Below are 23,881 nucleotides of genomic sequence, written 5' to 3'. Positions count from 1 at the left end.
AGGAAGGAAGGAAGGAAGGAAGGAAGGAAGGAAGGAAGGAAGGAAGGAAGGAAGGACAGAAAGAAGAAAAGGAGGGAGGCCCACAATACATTTTTGTTTTTAGAGCTTTGATTGTAACAAATTTGCTCCAAACTTCTTCCCCTCTCATCATCCATGCTGGAAGCCCACAAAAGAACAGAAGAAGGGGTTGCATCCAGCCTTTACCTGTCAGTATGTGACCAGTGCTCCAAGATAACCCCCAATATTCATTAAATATCAGCCAAAAATTATGGCAGGTATAAGCATAATTTAAATCATTTAATGCCCTGCAATTTATGCCAAATAACAAAGAAGGATATAACGTGATGCCAGTTCTTCTGATTAATGTGATCACGCTTTACATTTCTTTGGAACTTCTCCTAATGAAGGGCAAGCAGAAATTTCTTTCCGGCTCCACTTTACTTTCTAGTGCTTTCCCTCACAGTACACATCATTCATTTTGCTGAGCAACTGCATTCACTTCTATTATGCAGCTATTAATTACCTAGCCCTAATGGCAAGGTGACAGTGCACTGCATAGCCATCAAGAAGAGCAGATCAGAAAGTTCAGGAGGAACTGGGGTTTGAATAAAAACAAGGTTTGCATCTACATCTCCTCTCAGAGGAGGCGTATGTGCATGGCAGAAGAACACCCAGGCCCAAATGGCTGGGGCAGGGCTAGGCTGGAGGGCTGTATTCTGGCTGCTGGGAATGGCTGAAGGCAGAATTTCTCTCCGTGTTGCCCAGGATTGCTTGACAGGCTTCATAGGAGTGGGAATAAGAAACAAAGGAGAAGGGAAACCCGAAGGTCCTCTGGGAAGGAGGAGCACTCTCCTCTTCTTGTCACATCTGGAGACAGATGTTCTCAATATCCCCAGCTCTGGAGGGTAGGAAGTGGTGAGCAAAATTTGAGGAGCTTGGGTACTCTTGGCAAACAGCACTGTTTTTTTTTTCCCCTCAACTTTCTAGAGGCCTAAAATGAATCGCGGTTTTAGCGGGATCCAAATCTGTCCCTAGCATCTTTCTCTCCACTTGAGAGATCTGCTGCCTGCCGTGCCCTGAGGACAGGGCCCTTTGAAGGAGCAGAGGGCTGGTCTCGAGGCAATGCTTGTGATGAAACTGAAGAAGACTCACCAGAAACCCACACCTCAAATTCAGACCTCGCACATTTCCAGAGCAGCTGTCACAGGGACCGACAGGCTCGTGTGCCTCTATTCATCCCTACAAGCACTTTCCTCTTTAAAGGCATCTGGGGTCTGCTCTGCCATCGCCGTGTGGGGATTTATGTACGTTGCTCCCATTAGTGTTAATGGTAGTTAGACACATACAGCAATTTCTCTCACGCTTCAGGAAGAGAACAGAGCCTTATGGATGAAAAGTTTGCTATTAAGGATTCTTAATACAATGGAAACATTCTGTCTCTTTTAATTGTAATTTACTTCTAAGTGTAACCGCTCTGGGTTGGGAAAACCAGGATTCAGTCCAATTCAATTATGCAATTCTTGCCACCTGGTAAGCCTTGTTATTTTATAAAGAGTACTGTAGTAGAACTGGCAGATTCATTCATGTTCAGAGCGTAAGCGCCGTATACTGTGTAATCACTGGCTCATAAAAAAGAGTGCAACGCGAAAGTCAACCGCTCAATTATAATGCAATCTTTAAAAAAGAATATGCAAAATCGGTAGGCAAGATTCATCTTCGGTTCAGCTGCTTTATGATTATAAGTTCCCTGCGATCTTTGCTTTGCAAAGATTTCGGCGCAGGCTCAACCTCGAGCAAAACCCAAGCGCAGTGAGCACCCGGCTCCGCTTGGCACGCTCCCATTGGTCATCGCCCACGTAGAGGCTTTGGTGGGTCAGCTCCATCCGAGGGCACTGACTGAAGGGGCTGCTACATCACAAGGACACAGCGAGAGTTTTATTGGGCTGATGTACACTCACTCTGACTTAGCTAATGAAGCTGCAACGAGATAATACAGGAAAGGAAAATACAGCCCCGGCGTCTGGGAACGCTTTCATTAGCACCGGTAGACGGGCACCTGACAGCTGATCACAACGCCGTGCCACTCGCATGCCCCATCCCATCGGCTAACGCATCCACTGCGCTACGGCTTCCTCAGCCCCGCTAAAATCCCTGAGCACTGACAAACCCCGAGCACTGAGCAGCTCCCTGCGCTCCCTCGGCATCACCCAGAGCTGTCCCTGCTATGCGCGGAGCCAAGGGGAGCTCTTTCATTAAGGTGAGCCGTGGCAAGAAGGAGCTAAGCGGTGCTTTTTTGCAGCTAACAGTTACGGGGTTTATCAAAGTAGCAGGACTTGCCAGGGGGAACAGTTTTAATCTACCCAGGCCAGTGAGTGTCTGCAGGAAAAACTCCCTTTGTCTTCAGCAGCTTTGGATTAAGCCCAAACAATCCGCTTTGCCCGTGGCATGCAGCTACCAGAAGTCAGACGCTCAGGCAGGGCGGCTCAGAGCGCAGGATCAGGACTTTGTAACAAGCACTGAGAGTTCCATACACAGCACCCCATAAAGTCGCCTTGTTTTCTTACTAAAAAAGTATATCGAAACTTTATTTTACGGTTATCTTTATCTGCATTTCTGTCTTCCAAGATAAGAGTCGAAATGTGCAGCGGCCTCCAGAAGTTTGAAAACCTAAGCTCTGCCAAGGGAGGGCCGAGGCTGTCCCCGCCTCTCACTGCCATGTCGCTGCCATCCCCTTCCCATACCCTTCCCATCACGTTCCCAGCCCTATTCCAGGAGCTTGGGTGTCAGGCCTGGCCCCGTGAGCTGACAGTGGGCTGGGGGTTGCACCGACGGCAGGAGCTCTGTGGAATCCCCACCTGACAGCCCCAGTACCAGGAAGAGGATGTTCTGAACCCTTGCACAGAGAAGAGCAGGCAGCCCGATCATAAACATGCGAAGTATTAATTAATAGTATAACTTCAGTTTGTATCTGAGTTTGGGCATAATGAACCTGCCAATTTTGATTGCAAAGTGAAAACTCATCTCTTTATTTTGGACAAATAGGGTTAAGCTTCTTAAGCAATTCTTTGTTGTTTTGACTTCAACAATTTATGCAAATGAGATGTTAATTAGGGTAATTGTAACTTAAATTATGCTTGTGTAAACCTCTCCATTGGTAGGAAAGTGTGGGAATCCAGACAACTGGTATTTAAAGCAGCTGTACTAACTCACTTCTGAAAGCAAAGCATACCAAGATCACTTTCATGTCTTTACAATTTGTTTTTATGAGGTGATAACATTTTTACAAATACCATCATTTTTGCTTTTTTATATTGTAAGTGACAGTCTGACATTTTACAACTGGCTTATTGAAAACAAGAATTGAGCACTCTCGCTGTAACGGACATTAACTGCTCAATAGAGATTCACATGCTAATGAGGTGAGAGGGGCTCCAGAAAGTTTTGATAAATGCGACACACACTCTAACTAGCAGTGAATGTGAGTTGACAAAGAACATCTACACCAGGGTTCAATAAAATGTAACCCTTTAAATTAATCATACTGGCAGTATTTAATAGAATGCACAACAATCTCTTTTCTGATGGCTATAAAGCAGAAGAAATGCAAAGTCTCGACAAATGAAAGTTCCCACATTTCCCTCTTCACACTGCTACTTTCATTTGAACTTCTACAATTGTTAAAAAAAGGTAGTTACTGTAAATAACAAAGTAGGAGGTTTAATTGTTTCCTTCTTTTAAAGCAGGATCCTTTCTTCACATTTATTCGTCTGGATTCTATGGAGCAAATACCCCAGCCCCAAAGATTTATCATAAATAGCATAACCCGTTGTGCTCAGAAGATGTAAGGATACCATGTTGGGAAAGTGGCTTACAGGAATACTTCTCGATGGGCCTTTTTTCAGCCCAACTTCTCTCTTTTCCCTTTCACTAACTATAGGAAGATCAGGATGATCAGAATCAGAAAGGGAGGTTCGTGGGCAGACCTGGACTATTTGCTCGCACCAAACCCCCCAGACTGTGCTGAGGTTTTGTCCTGTGAGAGGCAGGACTGGAACTGGACCTGCAGCACAGGAGGGGAGGTACAAGATATTTCACCCTGTAGGTGTGCCTGGAGGAGCTGTGCTTATTTTCCTGTACTGCAAGTCCACCTCACTGCTGACCACGCTGACCACAGCACACCAACTTGTAAGATCCCAAGCAGCAGAAGCGTTCCAAGGATCATCGCAGCTCTCGCACCAGCGCAACGCACTAATGTGTTATTTCTTCCTAAAGCGACAATCCCTAATACCCTTTTTGGGTTTAGCCCGTTTTAATCTTGGCAGGAAGTGTAAATCTGTGCACTCAGCAGCATTACAGGCTTGCTGGCTGTCAAAGTTTTGTCTCGGCCAATGCTTGAGTGGTATTCTTGTCATTTCACCGGGGTAGGAGTCGTCTCAGTCTGTCGTACAAAGTCTCCCAAAGCAGTACATTATGCCAAGGCACGGGCAAACTTAGCCTGCTAACTGCATTTCAAGTCATTTTTGGTAACTCATAGACCGAGAGGGGACTGCTCCTTTGGGTTCCTAAGTGAAACACAAGGAGCCCTTTGCCGGCAGCCTCACAAATGTGGCTGGATGAGCAGAGAAGGGAAATCTCCACAAACGAACGCAGGGAAAAGTATCCCCACTGGCTGCAGGCCTTCAAAGCTTCCCACAGCACATTCCCAAACTGCTGAGCAGCTCCTGCTCAGTCTCTGAGACCGTCCGTGCCTACGAGAGGCAGCGGGCACTGCTCTGCTTCTTTCTGAGCAGAAATTGTGAGTCTCAAAAAATGAGCGAGTGGAGAAGCGCGGGCTGCAGCTCAGAAATGGCCATTTAGCCAAATTGCATACCTGTGCTGTGTCAGCTATATGGTAGATTCATCTCATTCCATTGGTCTAATGGATGGCAATTGAATTTAATTAGCAAAACTACTTTGACTTAGTCTCATACTGTGCTGAATGTAATGAAATCTTTCTCCTCTCTCGCTGCTCCCTCTCTTTTTTTTTTTTTTTTTTTTTTTTTTTTTTTCAAATAAAGAATGTCCTTAACTGCATTCCACTGCGAGAATATTAAAAGCTATATATGTTACTCTTAAGGACAGGGTACAGCCATCCCCTTTCACAGGCTTTAGATTTAGTTATTGTATTACATAACATAAAATAATTAAAAAGATACTTCGATAGTTACACACAGTATAAATTCAATTACCGCGATGTCTCCATTAAAAGCACTTTTATAGTATGAATAAAATGCAAATCCTCTTTATGGATCAATACCAGAAACATAATTCTAAGCTTCATCCTGAGAAGGAAGTTAGCCTTAATAAATCATCCTCTTAGACTAAAAAAAAAAAAAAAATTAAAAGGGACGTATTTAAAGGTATTTTGTTAAAGCAGACGTTGGGCTCTGATTCCTTCTGGGCTGATGTTCTGAGCCCATGGAGCTGTGCACAGGAGCTCCCGCTGCCCCGGCCCCGCCAGCATGAAGGACACGACAGGGGAGGGCAGTCAGCACTGTGCTGAGCTGTGTGTGCTGACCCGATGGACAAGGCAGTGGGATGCCCGCGGTAATGGGTCTCCCCAAAACCCATTTCAAGGAACAGAAATTCCCCCCAGTGGGTTTGGAGGAAAAATCACTACCAGGCCTAACTTTTGCCTGGCCGGGCACAGCCAGACAAGTTCCTATGATTGATTATGGTGGTATCTCTGTATCTCTGACTTTGAACCATAACCTTTCTTGCACACAATGACAGTTGGGACCTACCATTTGCCATCTGTAGAGATGGTGGGGGAGAGAAGGACTTTGCTTACATTAATCAACCAATTAAGAACAGACTTAAACAAAACACTAAAGCATAATAAAAACCTGACCGCTTAGCAGCTTTCTACTTTTAATCGTTGTCTTCCTGTCGGCTGCTCATGGGCACAGCACCGCTGGGGCCAGCAAAGGGGATGGGGCAGCTCGAGGGGATGCTGGGGGTCCTCACCAGGACCTACAGCGGAAAAAATGCAGAATGTTCCCATCTGTGGCTGAGGAGGCTGCTCTGCGGGCGGCCATTTGCAAGGCCAGCTTTGGGCTGGGACCATCAGGACGTAGCACTGATGGCAGTGACTTGCTTCTCCTGTCTGTGTGTGACCCATGGGCACAGCCCCAGCGAGGCCTCCTGGACTTCTGCACCTAGGGAAGCTACAGAAGTGGATGAGGTCATACTGTAGAGAAACAAAACATGTATTGGAAGGAATCGGCTCGAGGCATTTGCCCAGGTACTGCTGAATCGGCCCTTTGCCATGAAACAGTCTGTTCTGTTTTAAAGAGGTATATTTACGGGCAAGGTGTATGAAAGAAAACATAACTCCACATCTGATCAGCTAAGAAAACGTGCAGGGTTACTACAATAAACATATTTTTGTGCTATTAAATAATCACAATACGGAACAAATTTGCAGAGGTTGGCCAAGATGGTCTCTTCAGCCCTATGCTCTACATCTCTTTGTCTATTGTTCTTCTTAATACGTTGCATCTGTAAAATAAAATCCCAACCTACTTTGTACAATTACTGCACTGAAGTCCCAAGCAATCTATCAAGTTGTCATACATTTTCTTCACATTAAACCTTTTTAAATCTTTCTTTTTTTTTCCCCCCCTACATTTCAAGAAAATGCAAGAGAAAATTTACTTGGCCCCAAAAAAGCCACACTGAAACATGTCATTCATCAAGCCAGGCAACGAGATGTGTCTGTGATAGAATGTCAGGAAAGCTAACAATCCCCAAAGTAGTGGTATTAAACCTGTGGATGGTTTTTAAATCAACAAAATTCAGAGCATAAATGAACCTGCAGCCAACAAGGCTTTGGAAAAACTCCCTCTGGGTATGTTCCTCTTATGGAGATTTCCTGAGCCCCCGTTTTGCAGCCCCTGGTGCTCTGCCCACCTCCACCTCTTTGCCACCCTCCAGACCCCACTGCTTTGAATTTGTCAGCGTGCTGCATCAGCAGCAAGAGGTGAAGTGAAACTGTGAGTGTGTTCCCAAAGAGGGAGAGCAGGAGCTGGTAGCCTGCCTAGCTGTACCCATAGCCAGCACCTCCCTGGTGCTCACAGGAAAAGGGACATCTTTTACAGATCCGCTTAAGGACCCCAATCGTTGCATTGCCATCACCCTCAGGGCTGACCAGCATTGTAAAATGAAGGCAAAGCGTGCACTGCTGTGCCCTGGTGTGAGGTTGGGAGCGCTGAGGCCTCGCGCACACTGCTGCTCCCACTTCTCTCAAAACAAAGAAATCCGGGTAGGCTCCAGGAAATCCCATGTGCGACCATAACTAATTCATGCCCAACGGTGTTCGTGGCACTGTGGGGTCTTTGGGATGATCCCACATCTTGCCCAACATTGTGAAAACCCTGCGCTTCATTATCTTCTTTAATAATTCCATGGTATGTAATTTATTAAACGGACTCCTTATTTGTAAACAAAATGAGGCCGCAAATGCGTGAAGATGGTCGCACTTCCTGGCTAAATAAGAGGCAGACAAAGAGCCCTAATGATGCACCAAAAATGCTAACCAAAAATGTACTCTTTAAAAAGATCACCAATTTAATGCTTTTTTGTATTTCATTTATCAGCCATGTAGTCATCATTCCCCTCCCTACCACCATCTGTACACACTTTCCCAATAGACCACCACAGCTGTCCCGTTTCTCACACAAACAGTACCTTTTATATGCTTCCCAACTGTTTTTAATAACTGTTCTGTGCACAGCACTGTACTTCCTTTGTTTTCTTTTAAAAAAAAAAAAAAAAAAAAAAAAAAAGATATAATCCAAACAAACAGGTCATCACAGCAATCAGCAGAGGAAGGCAATCACGATGTTAAAAGGCTTCGTGCCCACTGATCCATCCTAGAACCGCGCCGGTGGCTCCTAGCATCCATCGTGGAGCTGAAAAGTTCCCTACAAAAGTTGCTAAGGCAGACGAAGGCCAAGCAGAAACACGAGTGTGGCGGCCGAGAAATCATCATCCCTTTTACTGAGGAAAGAGTATTAATGTTAAACACTGCTTGTGTGACCAGAGTAAGGTTCTCAAGGCTCCCAAAGCAGACTTATCCACTCAAAGGCGCTGCTGCCCAGTGTTGCAGAATTGTATGAACAAACCCATCCCATTTTCTTTTTCAGCTCCCACTCTTTTCACTCTGCCCCGGGGATGCTGGCAGCCCCCTAACTACAGTGGTAGGACATGGAGCACCCTGCCTGCAGCCAGCCTCACCCAGGAAACTCCCCACTGCTACTCTTGCCATGGGGATCCTGCCCCACACCACGCAGTGCAGTGTCCTTCAGTCCCAGCCCTGCACACACAGAGGTCTTGGCAGGGGCGACGAGCCCACAAGGAGCTCCTCACTGGTATGAGCATAGAGAGCCGAGATGGGACATGGACCCTTCTCATGCCGTTCTCCTGAGGCTTCATGCCCGGGACATAAAACCTCCCTTTTTCATACAAGAGCTTATTACTAAAGAAAGTATGACATGGAAGACAACTGGTCTGCACTCAAAATATCATGATTTTGAGTTCTAGCTTTTGACCAGAAAAAGAAACAGTGCCTCTCCATCCCACTCATGTACCCATACTGGAAAGAGCAGACAGCTCAGAGATGCGTGTGTCCATCCCCGCACAGCACTGAGCTTCACAGCGGGTGTTTGTAGCTGCACCTACCTAAGAGTAAGCTGGACCAGAGCTGAAGCTGAGGTCCTCTACAGGAACAAAGCAACACCACCCTGACCACAAAACCCCACTCCTTGCCTGACTGCCCCTCGGCTGCTGCACAAGACACAACCCACGCTCACAAGGCTACGGCTGCTGGTCATGCCAGTCCTCCCTACAACACAAGCCATTTGTGGAGCTTTAAAACAAAACAGTTTGGGATTTACTTTATCGCTATGCAACAACTACTTTTTACTTTTGAACACAGTAACGGATGTAAATAGGTCCGTTGGCTATTTTTAATGAAGTCCTCATCGCGTCAGGAAAAGTCCTTGTCACTACACAATGCGAGCATTGCAGTGGCTATCTCTGCCTAAAAGAGATCACTACAATAGCTGTGCTTTAGAAAAGCATCCTGCTACAAAGAATTCATTCTTCTAATTTACTTGAAACTACTTTGCCTTAAAAAGAGAAAAAAAAAAAAAAAAAAAGAAAAGAAAGAAAAAAGAACAGAATTAAATTTAAATTTTACCCTAAGTTTCCAGCATCAGTCGGAGATTTGGCTGTTTCCTTCCATATCAAATTAAAGCCGTACTGGGTAAAACAATCAGACAAGAATTTCAGTGAATATCCTTAGGATGAAATCTGATTGACAATGTACTTCGGTATTAAAATCTCCAGTTAGCGTTTATCTTGACAATAAATGTAGCAACTACCTTACTTGCCTTTGATACCTTTACAGGGGTTCACTTTGCTCGCTCAGTGCATTACAAGGTATTTTGTAACACATGTACTGCCTTTAAACACCAAAATATTCCAACGGTAATCTAACCAGACGTGCTGTTTATTGCAAAGCTCATGCAGCTCATTATCTGTACCTCACACACAAGACTAAATCCGTAGGCGCAGAAAAACACAACATGAATAAAGCTGTCTCAACACCCCACTCCGTGCTCAGCTCTCCGTCCCGCAGCCTCCATCTGACAGGCTGCACACCACCTGCACGTGCCCTGCAAACTTCCCTGCTGCCCAGGGCTGCAGGTAGGACTGCTCCAGGCCTGGGTGCTGTACTGACATGCTTTCTGATGAGATATTTCTCCTGAGCTTGCCAATGCATTGTGCACATAGGGATGATGCTGCAGGCATCGCTCCCAAGTACCTTAACATGAGGTGACGAGGGCTGGGACCAGAAGGGATACGTGCACCACAGAGGATGGTGTAGAGAGGGTTTCGTTCTTGTTTAGCTGCTAATGCTATGAGTCATGTTATTAATATGACAAATGGATGAAACCAAAGAGCAGGAATAATAGCTACACCTCTGCGGTCACGGCGCAGTGCCGCGGTGGCAGGGTCAGGAGGATTTGCTGCAACCCGCAGCTCTTGCAGACAGCGCAGCATTGGTTTTATGTCCCATGGAAAGCACAGTGAGCCCCGTCCCTGAGCCTGCAGCAGGACTGCGCATTGCTGGGTGGGGTTGCTGGGTACACAAAGCCACCAGTGCCACCAGCCAGGCATGCAACGTACCACAGTGCCGGCCAGAATGGGTTGCCAGCACCAAGCAGGTGAGATGGGCAGGACAAAGGCACTGCTGGTCCCCCAGATGACACCGCTGGCTTTCCCACCATTGGGTGCCACACTGGAGGAAAGCTCCATGACGCGTCCTCCTGTGCACAAACCCTTCACACGGTGATGGTTTTGAGTGACCTTTTTGCATCATTGAAAAACCAGTAGGTTTTGTACCGCTGACCTGAGCAGATAGCAACCAGGCACTATCAGCTCACCTGGCTGATTGACCCTGCCTTGGAAACCCCCCAGTCCAATGACAGTTTTGTGATTCACTACAGATATATCTCACCCCAAAACATGAACATGCTGAAACATCCAATCATGTTCTGGCACGCATGCAAAAAAAAAGCCCATGGCAACAAAGACGACAGCTTGCCAATGGCAGCTGCTGCACGCACACACAAAATTAAACTATATTCTTCTGAAAAGGGATATTATTATGGCATTTGTTTTCCCTTCCCCATCACCCTCACCCATTCCCTCATGAAATAAGGGGAAAATATCAACACATATCACACATTAGGAGAGAAGGACAGAGAAAGGGAGAGTTAGGCACTGCCCTTGGTCAGAACGGTATGGAAGGTGCAGGTTTTAGCAGCGAATCCAACTGGGTGGATCAGAGCTGAATGCATGGAGCTGCCCTGAAATACTGGCTCACCTAAAAGCGTTGTGTTGCAAATGCAAGTATGACATTCAGGCTTTACAATGCAAGGAGCGTAGGGAGGCCCGATGATGCTAAATTTCAGCAAGTTTGGTCGAGCTAACCCTTGGCTATAACACAAGCCTGCAAATGCATGCATATACATTAATGTCTGACGATACTCCTCTTCACCTCCTCTCCCCCATGCGGCCCTGTCTGATGCCTGCCATGCTGTTATGCAATGCACAAGATAGCCGTCTCCTCACTTGCGAAGATAAATGTCATATCGGACCTCTGACATCATGTGTTCTCCAAGTAATTATTTTTGATATCATAAGAGTTATGCAGGGTGCACAATAAAATTAAAAAGTAGAAAGCAAGGTTAATAAGATTATCATGTTGGTATAATAGGTAATGCATTTTGCAGTATATCCTAAATCTGCCCTCTCAAAACGTAATTAAATAACGGTGATTTATATTTTAAAGGAACGCAGACATGCCGTGTATCCTCCTGCCCACATATGCTAATTGCTTTCAGCCCCAAAATCACACAGTAGTTTGCAGCTTTTTAATCCTCATGTGTAAATAACCCGATCCGGGTCCAAGTTATGAACAATGAAGTCCAGGAAACTTTCAGAATAGCATGTCATTAAACCCGTCTCGATTTTATCTCTCATCCAACAGCACGGATGTGCTCCGAAGCCCACGGGGGATGCGGGAATGCTGAGCTGGACACGTGGCATCCAGGAGGAACACGTTGATGGGCACCCTGCAGACCCCCCACCCTCGCTTCAGGGCCTGCGTGCCATCAGGGCAGCATCGGCTCCACGCCTGGCTACGGGCGCTCTTCGTAAATGCAGGGGAGCGAGCGAGCTGCCTGCCTGCTGCCTTCAGAGGCGTGAGCGCACAGGACGGACCCAGCAATAAAAAGAGCCAGTCGTTGGCAATTTTTTCCCCAAAATGGAAGGTTTCCATCAGCTCCTCGGTGAGCAGGCCAGCCCCGGCCAACCTTCCCCAATCTGCGGGCAAAGCCAGACCAACGGAAACACAGTGAGCCGCTCCATTCTCCATTTTGCACTCGCATGCCCGAGGCTGGCACACAAAATGGAGGGCCCTGCGCACCCCGCGGGCACGAGCCCACCTTGCGGTGGCCATGTCGTCCTGCCAGGCCTCCAGCGGGGCTGAGCTCACCCAGCCAGCACACGCCAGGGCACCAGTGTGGAGCACAGAAGCACTTCCCCAGGATGTGTAAATATCTCTTCCAGTGGGACTACGCTGCCGTGAGCGACCCACCGGGCTGTCAGAACAGGGCACAGAATGCTCCCCCAGAAAGACTGGCTCGGACAAAGCTCCCCCGTTTATCGTGGGTATGGAGCTGTCTTTTTGGTGGCTACCATTAACCGACAATCACCACAGATGTAACAGATGAAGAGAAGAACGCTGCACGGATGGAAAAAAACGAATCGACACAGTCCTACCAACAGCTCTTCTCTACCCAGAGTCCTCACCGCCGTGAGGAAACACGCAGGGTCGGCTGCTGTTAGGAAGCTAAAATAATTTGCCCTGAATTTACAGCCTGTAATTCAATCTGCGGCTCAAGCTCCTGCCTGCGCTGGGCCGTGCAGTGCGGGGGCAGCACCGGGCGAGGACGGCCCAGGAGCAGCAGCCCCAGCAGGGATGGCCCCCGAGAGCCGCAGGCAGCGCTGTGGGTGCACCGTCCTTGGAGCAGGGCTGGGACCGGGGGCTGTGCTGGGGTGCTGCTGGGGCTGGGACACCGAGGGGAAGCACTGAGGGGAGGGGGAGCGAGGCAAGGGACGCCCTTTCCTTTACATCCGAATGGAGAGAAAGACTGAAAATACAGAATCGTAATAATAAATAGCGGGTTTTATGAACAATTAGGATTCCACTGTCTCTTTCAAGGGTTTGAAAAGCTGACATGATGTTTTGGGTTCTCCAGATTCAGCTTTGAGGCCTCAACCAAGAGAAACATTCAGCCCCGCTGTGTACAGCAGTGACCACAACAAAGATTGTGGTTTCTCCCACACTCGCCTTAAATAGATCTAAATTAATGCTATTCATCATTGGGTGGAAAAGAAGGGAAATATAAAAGTGCAGTCGCTTGTAGACAAGCCAGCAGCGTTGGGTAACGCTCTCACCAGCACACAAAGCTCGCTGCTCTCTGGCCAAGGCCGGCTCCCAGCCCCGCATCTCCGGGCAGGAAGGCATGGAAACGGCAGCCTGCCCCATCACCTGGAAAACATCCTGAGCAGATCGCACACGCCTTCGCCCAGTGTTTATTTGTTGTTGCTGTTGTTGTTGTTGGAGAAAGGGGAAAGCTAAACCACATGACTGAACTCCTGCCAGGGCTTTGGGACGGAGCAGGCCGTCCCGAGTGCCGCACCACTTAGTGTCCGCATTATCACAGATACTCACCGGCTCGGTTACAGCAGCACGGGGAGCGCAGTTGTCTCGACCTAAATCCTGCTCCTGTCACCTCCTGCCCCACACAATTGCCCGCCCCGTGCCCCAAAACAGAAAGCGCCGATAGATGGAGATATCTTTCTGTGCCACGCAGGGTGTGGGATTGCTGCGCGGCCGTGTTTGGGAGCTGGGGCTGCCCTCAGCCACTTCCACGTGGGACACACACGCAGCCTTCCAGCACTGCTGCCGTACAGGGACGTTTCACCAGCCTAAAGTAATGCAAAATCTGCCTTCTCCTGTTCTTCCTCGAGCGCAGAAATACTACGAGAGGACTTCATTTCACTTTTTTTTCTTTGAACGTATACATGTCACTGAACGGCCAAAACTGATGGGAATGAAAAAAACACACAGTGAGTCCCCAGATCTCCCCTGGCCGTGCACAGGGAGCCCAGCACACCGCAACACCGGCTGCAAGGCTGGCTGAGCGGCTTGGTAAGAGTCAATGCAATAAGCCCCATGTTCTGCAGAAAGGCACAGGGTCTATTAACATCACAAACAAAACTTTAAAGACTGGTTTTGACACACGCTGGAACAGCCGTGTATTGGAATTAGGTTTTCAAAAGCCTTATATGCAGATGAAATGTCACGGATGCTTTAAAAGTCTTCAGATACATGTAAAAACGACATGTCTATTACATATTATCTTCACAGAACAAACACCATTTGAAATGTGCCTCTTTTTAACTACCGTTATGAGCTGTCTAAAGAGCATTTTGGTTGAAACTTGGGAGGAAAGGGAAAAAAAAACCCACTGATCTTACACCTGCTCTTTAGCAGTGGGAAGTGGGTTCTCAATCTGTTAACATGACCATCTGGCCAATCTGCATATCACGGCGATCTGGATTACTGTACGGAGGAATGACAATAACGTAGCCAAAACAAAAGTAAAATGCATCAAATACTAACAGTAGCACGGCCCTTTTGATTTTAAATTAAATAATAAACGTGGTATCACAGCAAAGCGGGGAAGTCGTCTAAATAATTAAATACGAGCCTTCGCCATGGCATAATTAAGTAAACAATATGGTGTGCGTCCTATAGGAGCCAGCAATACTTTGCACAGCCAAACGCCAGACTTTTGCAGAGCTGGAGATGCTGCGGCAGCTCTTTCCGTGATGCACGGCATTGTCAGAGCACCTCTCGCACCGCCGCACCGCCGGCCGGCCGCGGCTATTAGCGGGATTAATGCAGCAACAATCAATAACAATTGTACTAAAGGATCACGGTGCAAAGCGGGCTGTACCTCTCAGACTTGGAGCTAAGCGATACCTCCGCAGCATTTCGGCTATCTGCAGCCCCTTGATTTATTCGCCAGGCTCTGCCTTATTCTGACTGGGGCCTCTCTGCGGTGCTCCAAGTAGAAATGTTTTAAATCTGCCAATGGGTCCACCTAAAGTTCAAGGTCGTGTGCCATACACTGCTGCCCAGGCAATGGCCACGGACTGCATTTAGACCCTCAGTGAATTCTTGCAGTTGCAGAAATAATGCTGACTTTTTGCATCTTCTCTGGCTCTTATTTTAAACATTAAGAGAAGCAGAAAAAATAGCTCATTGAAACAAACAGCCATCTCCAGCTTTTCCTTAAATTTCAGATTTTTAAATGTCCTTCCAAAAGACCGAAAGCTTTTCTCCCCCAGAACCACCTGGCTAGCACAACTTGCCTGGGACAGTGACGGCAGCCCTCCAAAAAAGCCAGAATCGGGCATCGCAGCGTCGCTCCCCGGCCCGGCATCCAGCCCTGCCCACTGCCAGAGCCTGCAGAACTGGGACCTTGCACAGAATTTAACTACTTCCATGGCGAGCCTTTCCTCCAATCTGATCACATTAGCAGAAGGAACTCCAAAGCAGTAAAAAACTCCTGAAAGTTCTCGGTTGAGTGCCTACTAATGAACAAAGGTTAACTTTATCTAAAAGGTCAAATGCCTGGTGGCTAAGGTTGTGACCTTAACAACTTAAATTGTGACCTTGCCACGTGCCTAGTATATTGCAGATTCTGATACAGATCATCTGGTAAAGGACTGGCCATAAATTAGCTTTACTGTTTGACTCCCACAAAGAAAACGGTTTGCCACAATGGTTTCCAACTTGTCATTTGATACAAGTGCAGAATAAGGGAAAACTAAAAAGCAAACCCAAGTTTAGGGTATGAAAATGCCACCTGCTTTTAGTTAAGCAGATTAGAAACTGCAAACTGAGAGCAATACTCTAAATTTCAATACATTTTTGGTCAACCTCTAATTCACAGAACACCGTTCTTCCTTTCCTCTCCTTTCCTTTTTTTTTTAACGAAAAAGACACCTCGTTTGTGTATTTGCATATTTTTGTTTTCTCTTTCTAGCCAGTTCTTAAAGGGAATAATTGATTTCAGTAGCTTTGTGAGAAGCACTATTTAAATCTGAGCACATGTGTTCTCCTACAGATGATAGTGCCTACTGAAGAAAAAGCATGGATTCAAAGCAATAATTATGGTGCACGTTTAGAAGGAGAGGGACATCTCGCTGCTGAAGTCATCTTGAATAAGGCATCTTGGAAGGGAACGCACCCTCAAAAAAAAGAAGAGTTAAAAAAAAAAAAGAGAGAGAGGGAGAAGAAAAAGCACCATGGGTGAAAAGGTCACAATGGTTTTGGCACATATCTCCAAGCACGTTTCAGAGTCTGTGCCTCCTGCCAATACTGGCAACTTCTCAAAACTTTTAAGGAGGTAAAAACATTGTTTAGTGTTTACAAATCTTCTGTACTATAGCAGATGCTTGTCAAATCCGCTATATGTAAGTTGACCGGCCTACCTAATATCAGTGCTGGCACCTTCCTCCCGAGAGCTACCCGGTCCATACATTGCTGGAGGCGGCCCTGATGGAGCTACAGACAAAGGACCCTTAATATTTTCCTTTTGTACCATTCCTGTTGCGCACATGGCACAAGCTGCCATTACTGCGGGTCTGCGGGAACCAATGGCTGGCAACTTGGCCAATGTTCAGGTGCAACAAAGACTGCTGGGATACCTCGGAGGGGTGAAAAAAAGAGAGGAAAAAAGGGGAAAAAAAAGGTAGAGAGCTTCCAGCACACCTCTGTGCAGCGACACAGGGGACGCCCGACCCGCGATCCATCCTAAGCATCACTTTGTCCCCGTGGCGGTGCAGCAGCAAACCCGCAGCACAACGAGCACAGCGTGCTGCAGCCGGAACCACGGCGCGGTGTGCACCCACTGCTCACTGCAGACAGACCCTGCAAATCCACAGCACTGAGGTCCCAAGCTCTGCACCAACGATCTACAGCAAGCAGCTCCAACAATCAGTGAGGCCGCTGCCCGTTGATGATGAGCGTAGAAACACATCAGTTTGCTATCAAGGGTAGTGTTTGCCAGCAGCACGCTGATAAGATGTTATATCCCTAATCACAATATTGAACTTCTACGGCGTCTCTTGCCTGGCTGCTGCAGCAGGAAGAGAACCTCTGGCCCCTTGCAGCGCCCAAGCCTGGATTTCCCCTTTTCTCCCCGTCCTGTGTCCCTGTGATCCTCCCTGCGGGCTGAACTCAGCCTCTGCTTTCTGCTGGCAACCCTCGCCCTGCGCAGAAGGCCGCTCTGCGCTTAGGAAATGCAATAGGGACCAGTATTCAGCATCCTAAAAAAACCTAAAAGCCTGGGGCAGAGCCCTGGCCCTGTTCTCTGCTCAGTTCACAGCAGACGGTAATCCCTGCTCCATGCCACATAACAAAGCACAGAGCAAATACAGCCTTTGGGCGGCGGGAAGGTGAGCGTGATTCAATCATGCTGCAGGGCTGGGTGCTGGTTGTGGGGATGGCATGAGGAGGGCCACACGGTCAGCCCCAGTGTGGGCTGCATTGCAAGGGCATGGCAGGAGAATTTGGAATGGCCAAAAGTTCCTACGCACCCCTCCAAAATAACGTGGTGTTGGAAACACCAACTCCCAGTGCTGCAATTTGCTATGTTTCCTATATATTTATATAAACGGGGTCTGCATGGGTATGATCCCGCCCTCGCCCCCTGCTCTCTCCGCCTGCCCAGCCCCTCCACTTGCAGGCCAGCCTGAAGCCAGGCCAACCTGCATGTCCTATATCCACCCTACACACATCCCCTATACATCGTGTATCGGACGACCAGGGCCCAGCACTGCACTTGCTCACGTCTTTCTGCAGCACAATTGCCCATCAGAGACACGATGCCATGTTATTTTCCACCCCAGCTCTCTGCTCACCCTCTCACACATTGAGGCAACCCCAGGCAGGTGGGGGACCCCTGCATTTCCCATTTCATCACATATAAAAACAGTTCAGCCCTCCCCAGGCGCAGTATTATTCAATGAAGAATTCGTTTCAAGAACAGACCAAATTCTTTGTGTATAGACTGTGATGTTTTAAGGTTGTCTTTTTTTTAAATAAAAGGTTTGGCCTCAATTCCCCAATTTTTTACCCAAAATGACAACCTCACATTTGTTATCTGCACCTTCCAGCTGCCAACTGGGGTTCCTCTCCCTTTCCCATCTCTCCAGGTGAGGATGCTTGGTAGCCCTGACCTCGGGTATCCCAACCCTCTACAACCGCTTCATGCATAACAGGCACAGAGTTAATTTTAGAAGTAAAACATTAAAAATAAAAATAAAAAATTGGGAATTCTCCCCGCGTTCCCTCCACCGCACAAAAAAAATAGAAAAATAAAAGAAGCCTGGATAACACTTGAGCAAAGTGCCCCAAACACCAAACTGCCATTAACCCCAGGAAAACAAGAGCTGTGCCCAGTGAAGAAGGGCAGATTTGGGGCCGCGCTCCCTCCCGCCCGCACCAAACCCGCCGGGACGCAGACGCGCGAGGTGGAGAAGTGGTATAGAAAGGCACTTACCTGCGGCGTGCACAAAGTATGCCAAATATAAATCGAGTTCCTTAACAGAAACTCCTATATGGTGGGGCTGTACGCACAGCCCGGGGTTAGAGCACTGTGGGGACTTTACAAGGCGCTCGCCATCAGTACTTTCGAGCGGAATACCTTTAAATAAAATCACCATAACGAGGTCCAACCTCCAGACCTTATCTGCCTGGCGAAGGCAGTCAATTCTTCTCATCTTGCCCTTCTGGTCTGGATTGGAAAGGACGCAACACGGAGGCTTTTTTCCTGTGACTGTGAGAACAAAATCCTCCCGAAATTCAGGCCTGATATCTTTCCGAAGCTTTGCCAGAAGTCTGGACGCCCATTTCTGCTTTACCTCGGGTTTTTCACTTAAGAGTTCGTCCTTCACGGCCCTCTCTTCCTCTTTTGACATGCGTTTCTCATGTTTTTTGAAGTATTTTCTCTTTCGGGCTTGCAGGTTGAACCATGTGTACGCAAACGCTCGGACGTGAGGCAGAAGTGCTTCGATGAAGGGATGAAATTCATCCTGAAAAAGTCACAGAGAAGCGTCGGTGTCACGCAAAGCACAGCGAGGCCCGAAGAGAGCCGAGCGGCCCCGACCCCCTGAAAGGAGAAGCGGGGCCAGGATTGGGCCCCCAGCCCCAGTTTGGTGGAGAAAAGGGCAGAAGGAGTTAAAGGCACGGGGCCGGCTGGGTGCGGGGAGTCGGCCGCTCGCAGCGCGTATCTCCCTCTGCTCCCTCCCTGACCCCGCTGCTTGCGGCGTCGCCAGCGTGTGCCCGCCAATTTGGCAAATTCGGAACGCTCGGATGCCAATCCCTGTTTGTGTGGGGAAGTCTGAAGTATAGCGAAACTTTCCCAAAGATAAACTTGGAAATGGCAGCGCGCTGTACAGTAACGCGCAAGTGGAGCCGTGAGTGCGAACACGGCGGCGGTGCTCTGCTTGGAGGACGGAGCGCCGCGGCCGCCCAGCTGAAATCTTAAAAAACACCAAATAGTATTAAAAAAAAAAATAAAATAAAATAAAATAAAATAAAGGTGAGGATTACAGTCCATTAAAAAAAAATAATTAAAATTTTAATCTGACATTGCGGCATGTTAGGATTCCAAAGAGTTTTGATAAACTGAAAGGAGACCCAAAAAACTGAAAAGCGCAGTGATAGAAAAGCTTGGCACAACTCATGCAAACACGCCAATAATTTTTTTTTTTTTTTTTTTTTTTTTTTTTCCCGTGTCAGGCTGTATTTTCATACACCCAAAAAGAAACTCCGTACTTGGAAAGTTAGTTTTGCCATCCAGAGACACTGCTCTGTGCCAGGATGTGCTACAGATCCCCTCTGCTCGGGCACAAAGTAATCACAGTTACAGTTCTGCTGACCATGAAAAAATGCAAGAAAGACCCCTTTACTTCTGTAAAAAAAATACAGATATAGATCTATTATGCAGAAATAGATCAGTGTCCTCAAAAAGTACCACGTAAACCAGCAGAGGGATCGACCCAGGCTGTGCCACGCTGGGGCCGCACTCTCAGTTCCTACACCAAATGAATGAGCGCGGCGCACGTCACAGCGCCTGCGGGCCGATCCCACTGCTGCACGGCCCGATCCCATTGCCCACAGGGCCCAATCCCACTGCTGCAGGGCCCGATCCCACTGCACATAGAGCCTCATCCCACTGCCTGCAGGGCCTGATCCTATGGCTGCAGGGCCGGGCGCCTCCAGGCTTCATGTTGGGCCCTGCGGGGATGCACAGCAGCTGCTGCACACGGGAGAGTTGCTGCCCCATCCCGCAGGGCAGCGCTGGGCTTCACATTAGTTAACTTTTGAGTACCGAAATGATCGCGTGGAGCGTTTCCGACCCAAATCATTTCGGGTTGTAAATGCCATTATAAAAACAGAAATATCACGTCCTTCTGATAACATCATTTGAAGTTCTATTTTTTTTCAAATAATGATGAGAAGTTGAGCACTCGGTAGCAGAAATACCCATCAGCAGACGCTGCCCTAACTCAGGAGCTCCTACTGACTTCCCCCAAGGTTCCCCCGCACTGATTCTGACGGCCCTTACGCTGTAAATACTTCAATCCATAGCGGTGTCACAGTGGTCATTTTTACTTTGAGCACAGAACGTGCAGAGCCATCCACCCAGCCCAGGAACCGCAGGACGATGGATGAGCATTAACACCAAAGCAGGTAAAATAAAATAAATCACTCTGATGATTGACGCATTCCTTTTTTTTTTTTTTTTTTTTTTTTTTTTTTTCTCTCTCCCGTCTTGTACTGGATGGAAGAGATCATCGTTTCAAATTTCAATAAAGTTTGGGGGGGGAGGAAAAAAAAAAATAATAAAGATTGCCAAGAGTTTGCAGTCGGCAGATTCACAAAGTGGGCGAAGGCGCACGCGGAGCTGCTCTGTCTCTCCTACGAGGGAGGGAAGGAGACGGACCGCAGCTCCCTGCGAGCTGCCAAAACCCCAAAGCCAGCTCCTGCTCCTCCTGCCCCTCTTAGGGGGGAAAAGGCCTTTGTGGGGTCCTGGTTGTGCACACAGAGCGCTGCCGGACCGCGGGGAGCACTGCTGCGAGCAGAGCGCTCGCTGAGCACGTCTTGGTGGGGCTGAAATATTGCAACTTTTCTGCTTTCTGCAGCGCTTTGTCCTGACGGATCTCATGTGCTCGGGACTTTTTTGGCTCGACGCTGGACGCCATCCAAGAGCGAGCTGCTGTAACCTGCGCTGCAGCCCGTTCCTACAGCGGGAACCTGAGCGGGGAGGGAGCGGCAACACAGGAAAAAATATATATCTATTTAAAAAAAAACAACAACCACTTGAAAAGAGCCAGGGGAAAAAAGAAAAAAAAAAAATTCAACAAAAAAAAGGCGGTGTGAAGGCAGGGGTTGGAGGCAGCGGGAGGTGAGCGGCCGTGCCAGGCTCCGGGTGCTGCTCAAAATGGTGCGCGGCGAGAAGAGGTTAATGGCTCACACAGCGACCCGCAGCCCCGGCACGGCACAGCCTGCAGCTCGGCCGGCACCGCGGCACAGAGAGCAAAGCGCCAGGACTGTGGGGTGGGAGGGGAGCGGGTCTGCACAGCGCCGTTATTGATTTTGGGGGCATTATTATAGCAAAAAAAAAAAAAAAAGAAAAGTTTCGGAAGTGTGTCAGTGCAAGCGTGCTAACAGATGTGCAGAGCTGCCCGCAGCCTGGCTGCAGAAAGAGAAAGGGTTTAAGGAGCAAAAAGGAGAGGGGCTTTGCCTGTCCCCAAACTCACCCAAAGGGAAACTTTCATAGCGTGTGAGCAGGACGGGTGCTGAGCCCTCGGGCTGCGTGCAGGCAGCCGTGAGGGAGGAAAGTTGTGCTGCACGGTGCCCAAAGTTGGCGGCCGCGGCCCTCGGCCCTGAGCAGCTCTGCTCCGAGAGGGCAAAAGGCACTGCTAGAGCCCCAGCACTGCCTGGAAACAAGGTAACCTGCAGGAGCCCTGAGAAACACTTGTATCTCTGTGGATCCTCTCGAAACTAAGCCAGCCGCAGCAACCCTTGTGAATATTTTTACAATCCGTTTGCTTGTAAATCTATTAGGAGATGGGCATATGTTCCCCAACCGCTTCCGAGATCCTCTGCAGACACGGACAGCACTGGGGTTTTCCTGACAGATGACACAAAACCTGGTGCCATCCAGGTACAGCGCTGGAACCGGCGCGCTCCAACTCTGATGTCTGTGTCTCCCTTTCTGAACCGCTTTCCCTTTAAATCTGAACCAAAACTTCACCCAAATGAAAAAAGACGCACACAAAAAAAAATCTCCCTTCCCAAACTCCCACTGATAAAAGCTCCCATCGATCCTGGAGGGAAAAATAGGAATCCTGAAGGGAAAAATAGCCAAGCCATGGAGAAGGGCTGCCCCACTCTTTTCGGGATTGACAGGGAGCACCCAACGGGGCCGCGGAGGGAAGGAAGGAGCTCCTCAGGAGGCCTCTCGCCCTCGCCTCACTTTTCCAAGTGTGCAACAAGAATGCAAGATTTTCTAATAGAAAAAAAAAAAGAAAAGAAAAGAAAAAAAAAAAAAAAGAATAAAGCAGTGGGGGGAACGGGATAGAGAGCCGCATCCTGTGGGTCGGGGTTACGTGTCCCCATGGCACAGCCAGGCCCTGCCAGCTCCGCACGTGGGGCGACGCACTGTGCCCCCGCGGCAGCCGGGGCCGTGGGTGCCAGGTCGGGCTGCGGTGTGCGGGGCAGCCCTGAGCCCCGGCCCTACGGCTGCAGGCACTGGGGGCCGGGGGGGGGGGGGGGGGGCCGGCAAAGGGAAGGGGATAAAGTTTGGCGGCTCCCGCCCTCTCGCTGCGTTTCGTCGCCTTTTCTCGCTGGAAAGCGCCCGGAGAGGCTTTCTCGCCGGCAAAAAAAATAGGAAATAAAATAAAATTCAAATTAAATTAATAAGAATAATGGAGTCAAAATCTCCTGCAGGAGGAAATAATCTGGGGTAGGAGCCCGCCACAAAGCGTTTCCTCGTTAAACCATTATATCCTGCTAATTGGAGGTGTGCAATTTAGCGTCCTGCAGAAGGGCGCGGGGTGGGGGTGTGGGGGGGCGCCGTGCGGCCGTGCAACCCCGGGGGCACTGCGGGCCGAACCCCCCCCGGCCCGAGCCGCCCGTCCCGCGCACGCGAGGGGCGCAAAAGTTGCGCGGGCGGCGCTCCACGGGCGGGGAGCGGTGCGGGAAGGGGGGGGGGACACGGCACGAGTCGGAGCGACCCCCGCGCGAAGACGGTGCAGCCTGCGCTGAAGAGCGCGGAGGGTCCGCGGCGGGGTCGCGCGCGGAAATCGCGCGGGGAGAGCGCGGGAGGAGAGCGGCGGGACGGCGGGGATCCCCCTCCCCCCCGGAGCCCCGCGGTGCGGTGCGGGGTCGCGGCGGAGCGGCGCGGGGAGCGGCGGCGGCGCCGCATCGATCGCGGATGACCAAGCACCCGGCGGGGCGCGGCGTGCGGGGGGCGTCCCGCAGCCCCTCGGCTCTTAATTACGGCGTTAATAAGTAGGCGCCATTAGCCATGTGCCGACACAAATGGCCGTGCGGGAAAAGGGGGGAGAGGGGAAAAGCAACAAAGTTGAAGTTTCGGCGAAGCGGCCGCGTTCGTGCCCCGGCCCCGGCCCCGCAGCGCGGCCCCATCGCGCCCCGCGGCCGCTTACCTGCGTGAGACAGAGCGGAGAATACATGACTGCTGCGGGGGGCTGCGGGCGGAGGTGTGCGTGTGCGGGAGAGAGGAGAGAGAGGGGGAGAGGGGGGGAGAGAGGGAGAGAGAGGAAAAAAAAAGAGAGAGAGAGAGGAGAGGAGGGGGAGCCCCGAGCCTGCTTCTTGCTTTCACATTTCCAACTCTGCCAAACTGCAGCCAGCGCGGAGCCGCTCCATGAGCTGAACTTTAACCCCGCCTCGACTTTCCCGCACTACGCGCTCGGCATGCCTGCCCCGCGCGCCGTTAAAGGCATAGCGCCCGCCGCGCCGCGCTGCGCTGCGCTGCGCCGCGCTGCGCGCCCGCTCCGCGCCCGCTCCGCTCTGCGCCGCCCGCGGGGGCGGGGAGGGGCGGGGAGGGGGCTGCGGCGCTACCGCCTCCCTCCGCCCCGCAGCGCGCGGCGCAAAGTT

At 49.5% G+C, this 23,881-nt stretch overlaps 1 protein-coding gene across 15 annotated transcripts in view; it reads right to left on the bottom strand.

Moving 5' to 3' along the window:
- The window catches only part of NFIA (nuclear factor I A), a 233,890-nt gene extending 210,224 nt beyond the window's left edge, over positions 1–23,666 (bottom strand). For 13 of the 15 annotated variants that reach the window (XM_042873501.1, XM_042873500.1, XM_042873504.1 and 10 more), the window contains exons 1-2: positions 23,431–23,541; positions 18,255–18,786 (exon numbers count right to left, since the gene is read on the bottom strand). In XM_042873501.1, coding sequence (XP_042729435.1) covers positions 18,255–18,786; positions 23,431–23,457 — 559 coding nt within the window. In that variant the 5' untranslated portion in view covers positions 23,458–23,541. Of the gene's footprint in view, positions 1–18,254; positions 18,787–23,430 lie in introns of all 15 variants that reach the window. The other 2 variants (XM_042873513.1, XM_042873516.1) reach the window with 1 other exon arrangement.
- Between the last annotated feature and the right edge of the window lie 215 nt (positions 23,667–23,881).

The sequence above is a fragment of the Lagopus leucura genome, unplaced genomic scaffold (assembly GCF_019238085.1).
Source record: "Lagopus leucura isolate 7727_CA_CO unplaced genomic scaffold, USGS_WTPT01 Super-Scaffold_100009, whole genome shotgun sequence".
In the NCBI taxonomy this organism is placed as follows: domain Eukaryota; kingdom Metazoa; phylum Chordata; class Aves; order Galliformes; family Phasianidae; genus Lagopus; species Lagopus leucura.
The sequence above is the reverse complement of the archived record's forward strand: the minus strand, read 5'-3'. Positions and strand labels throughout refer to the sequence as shown.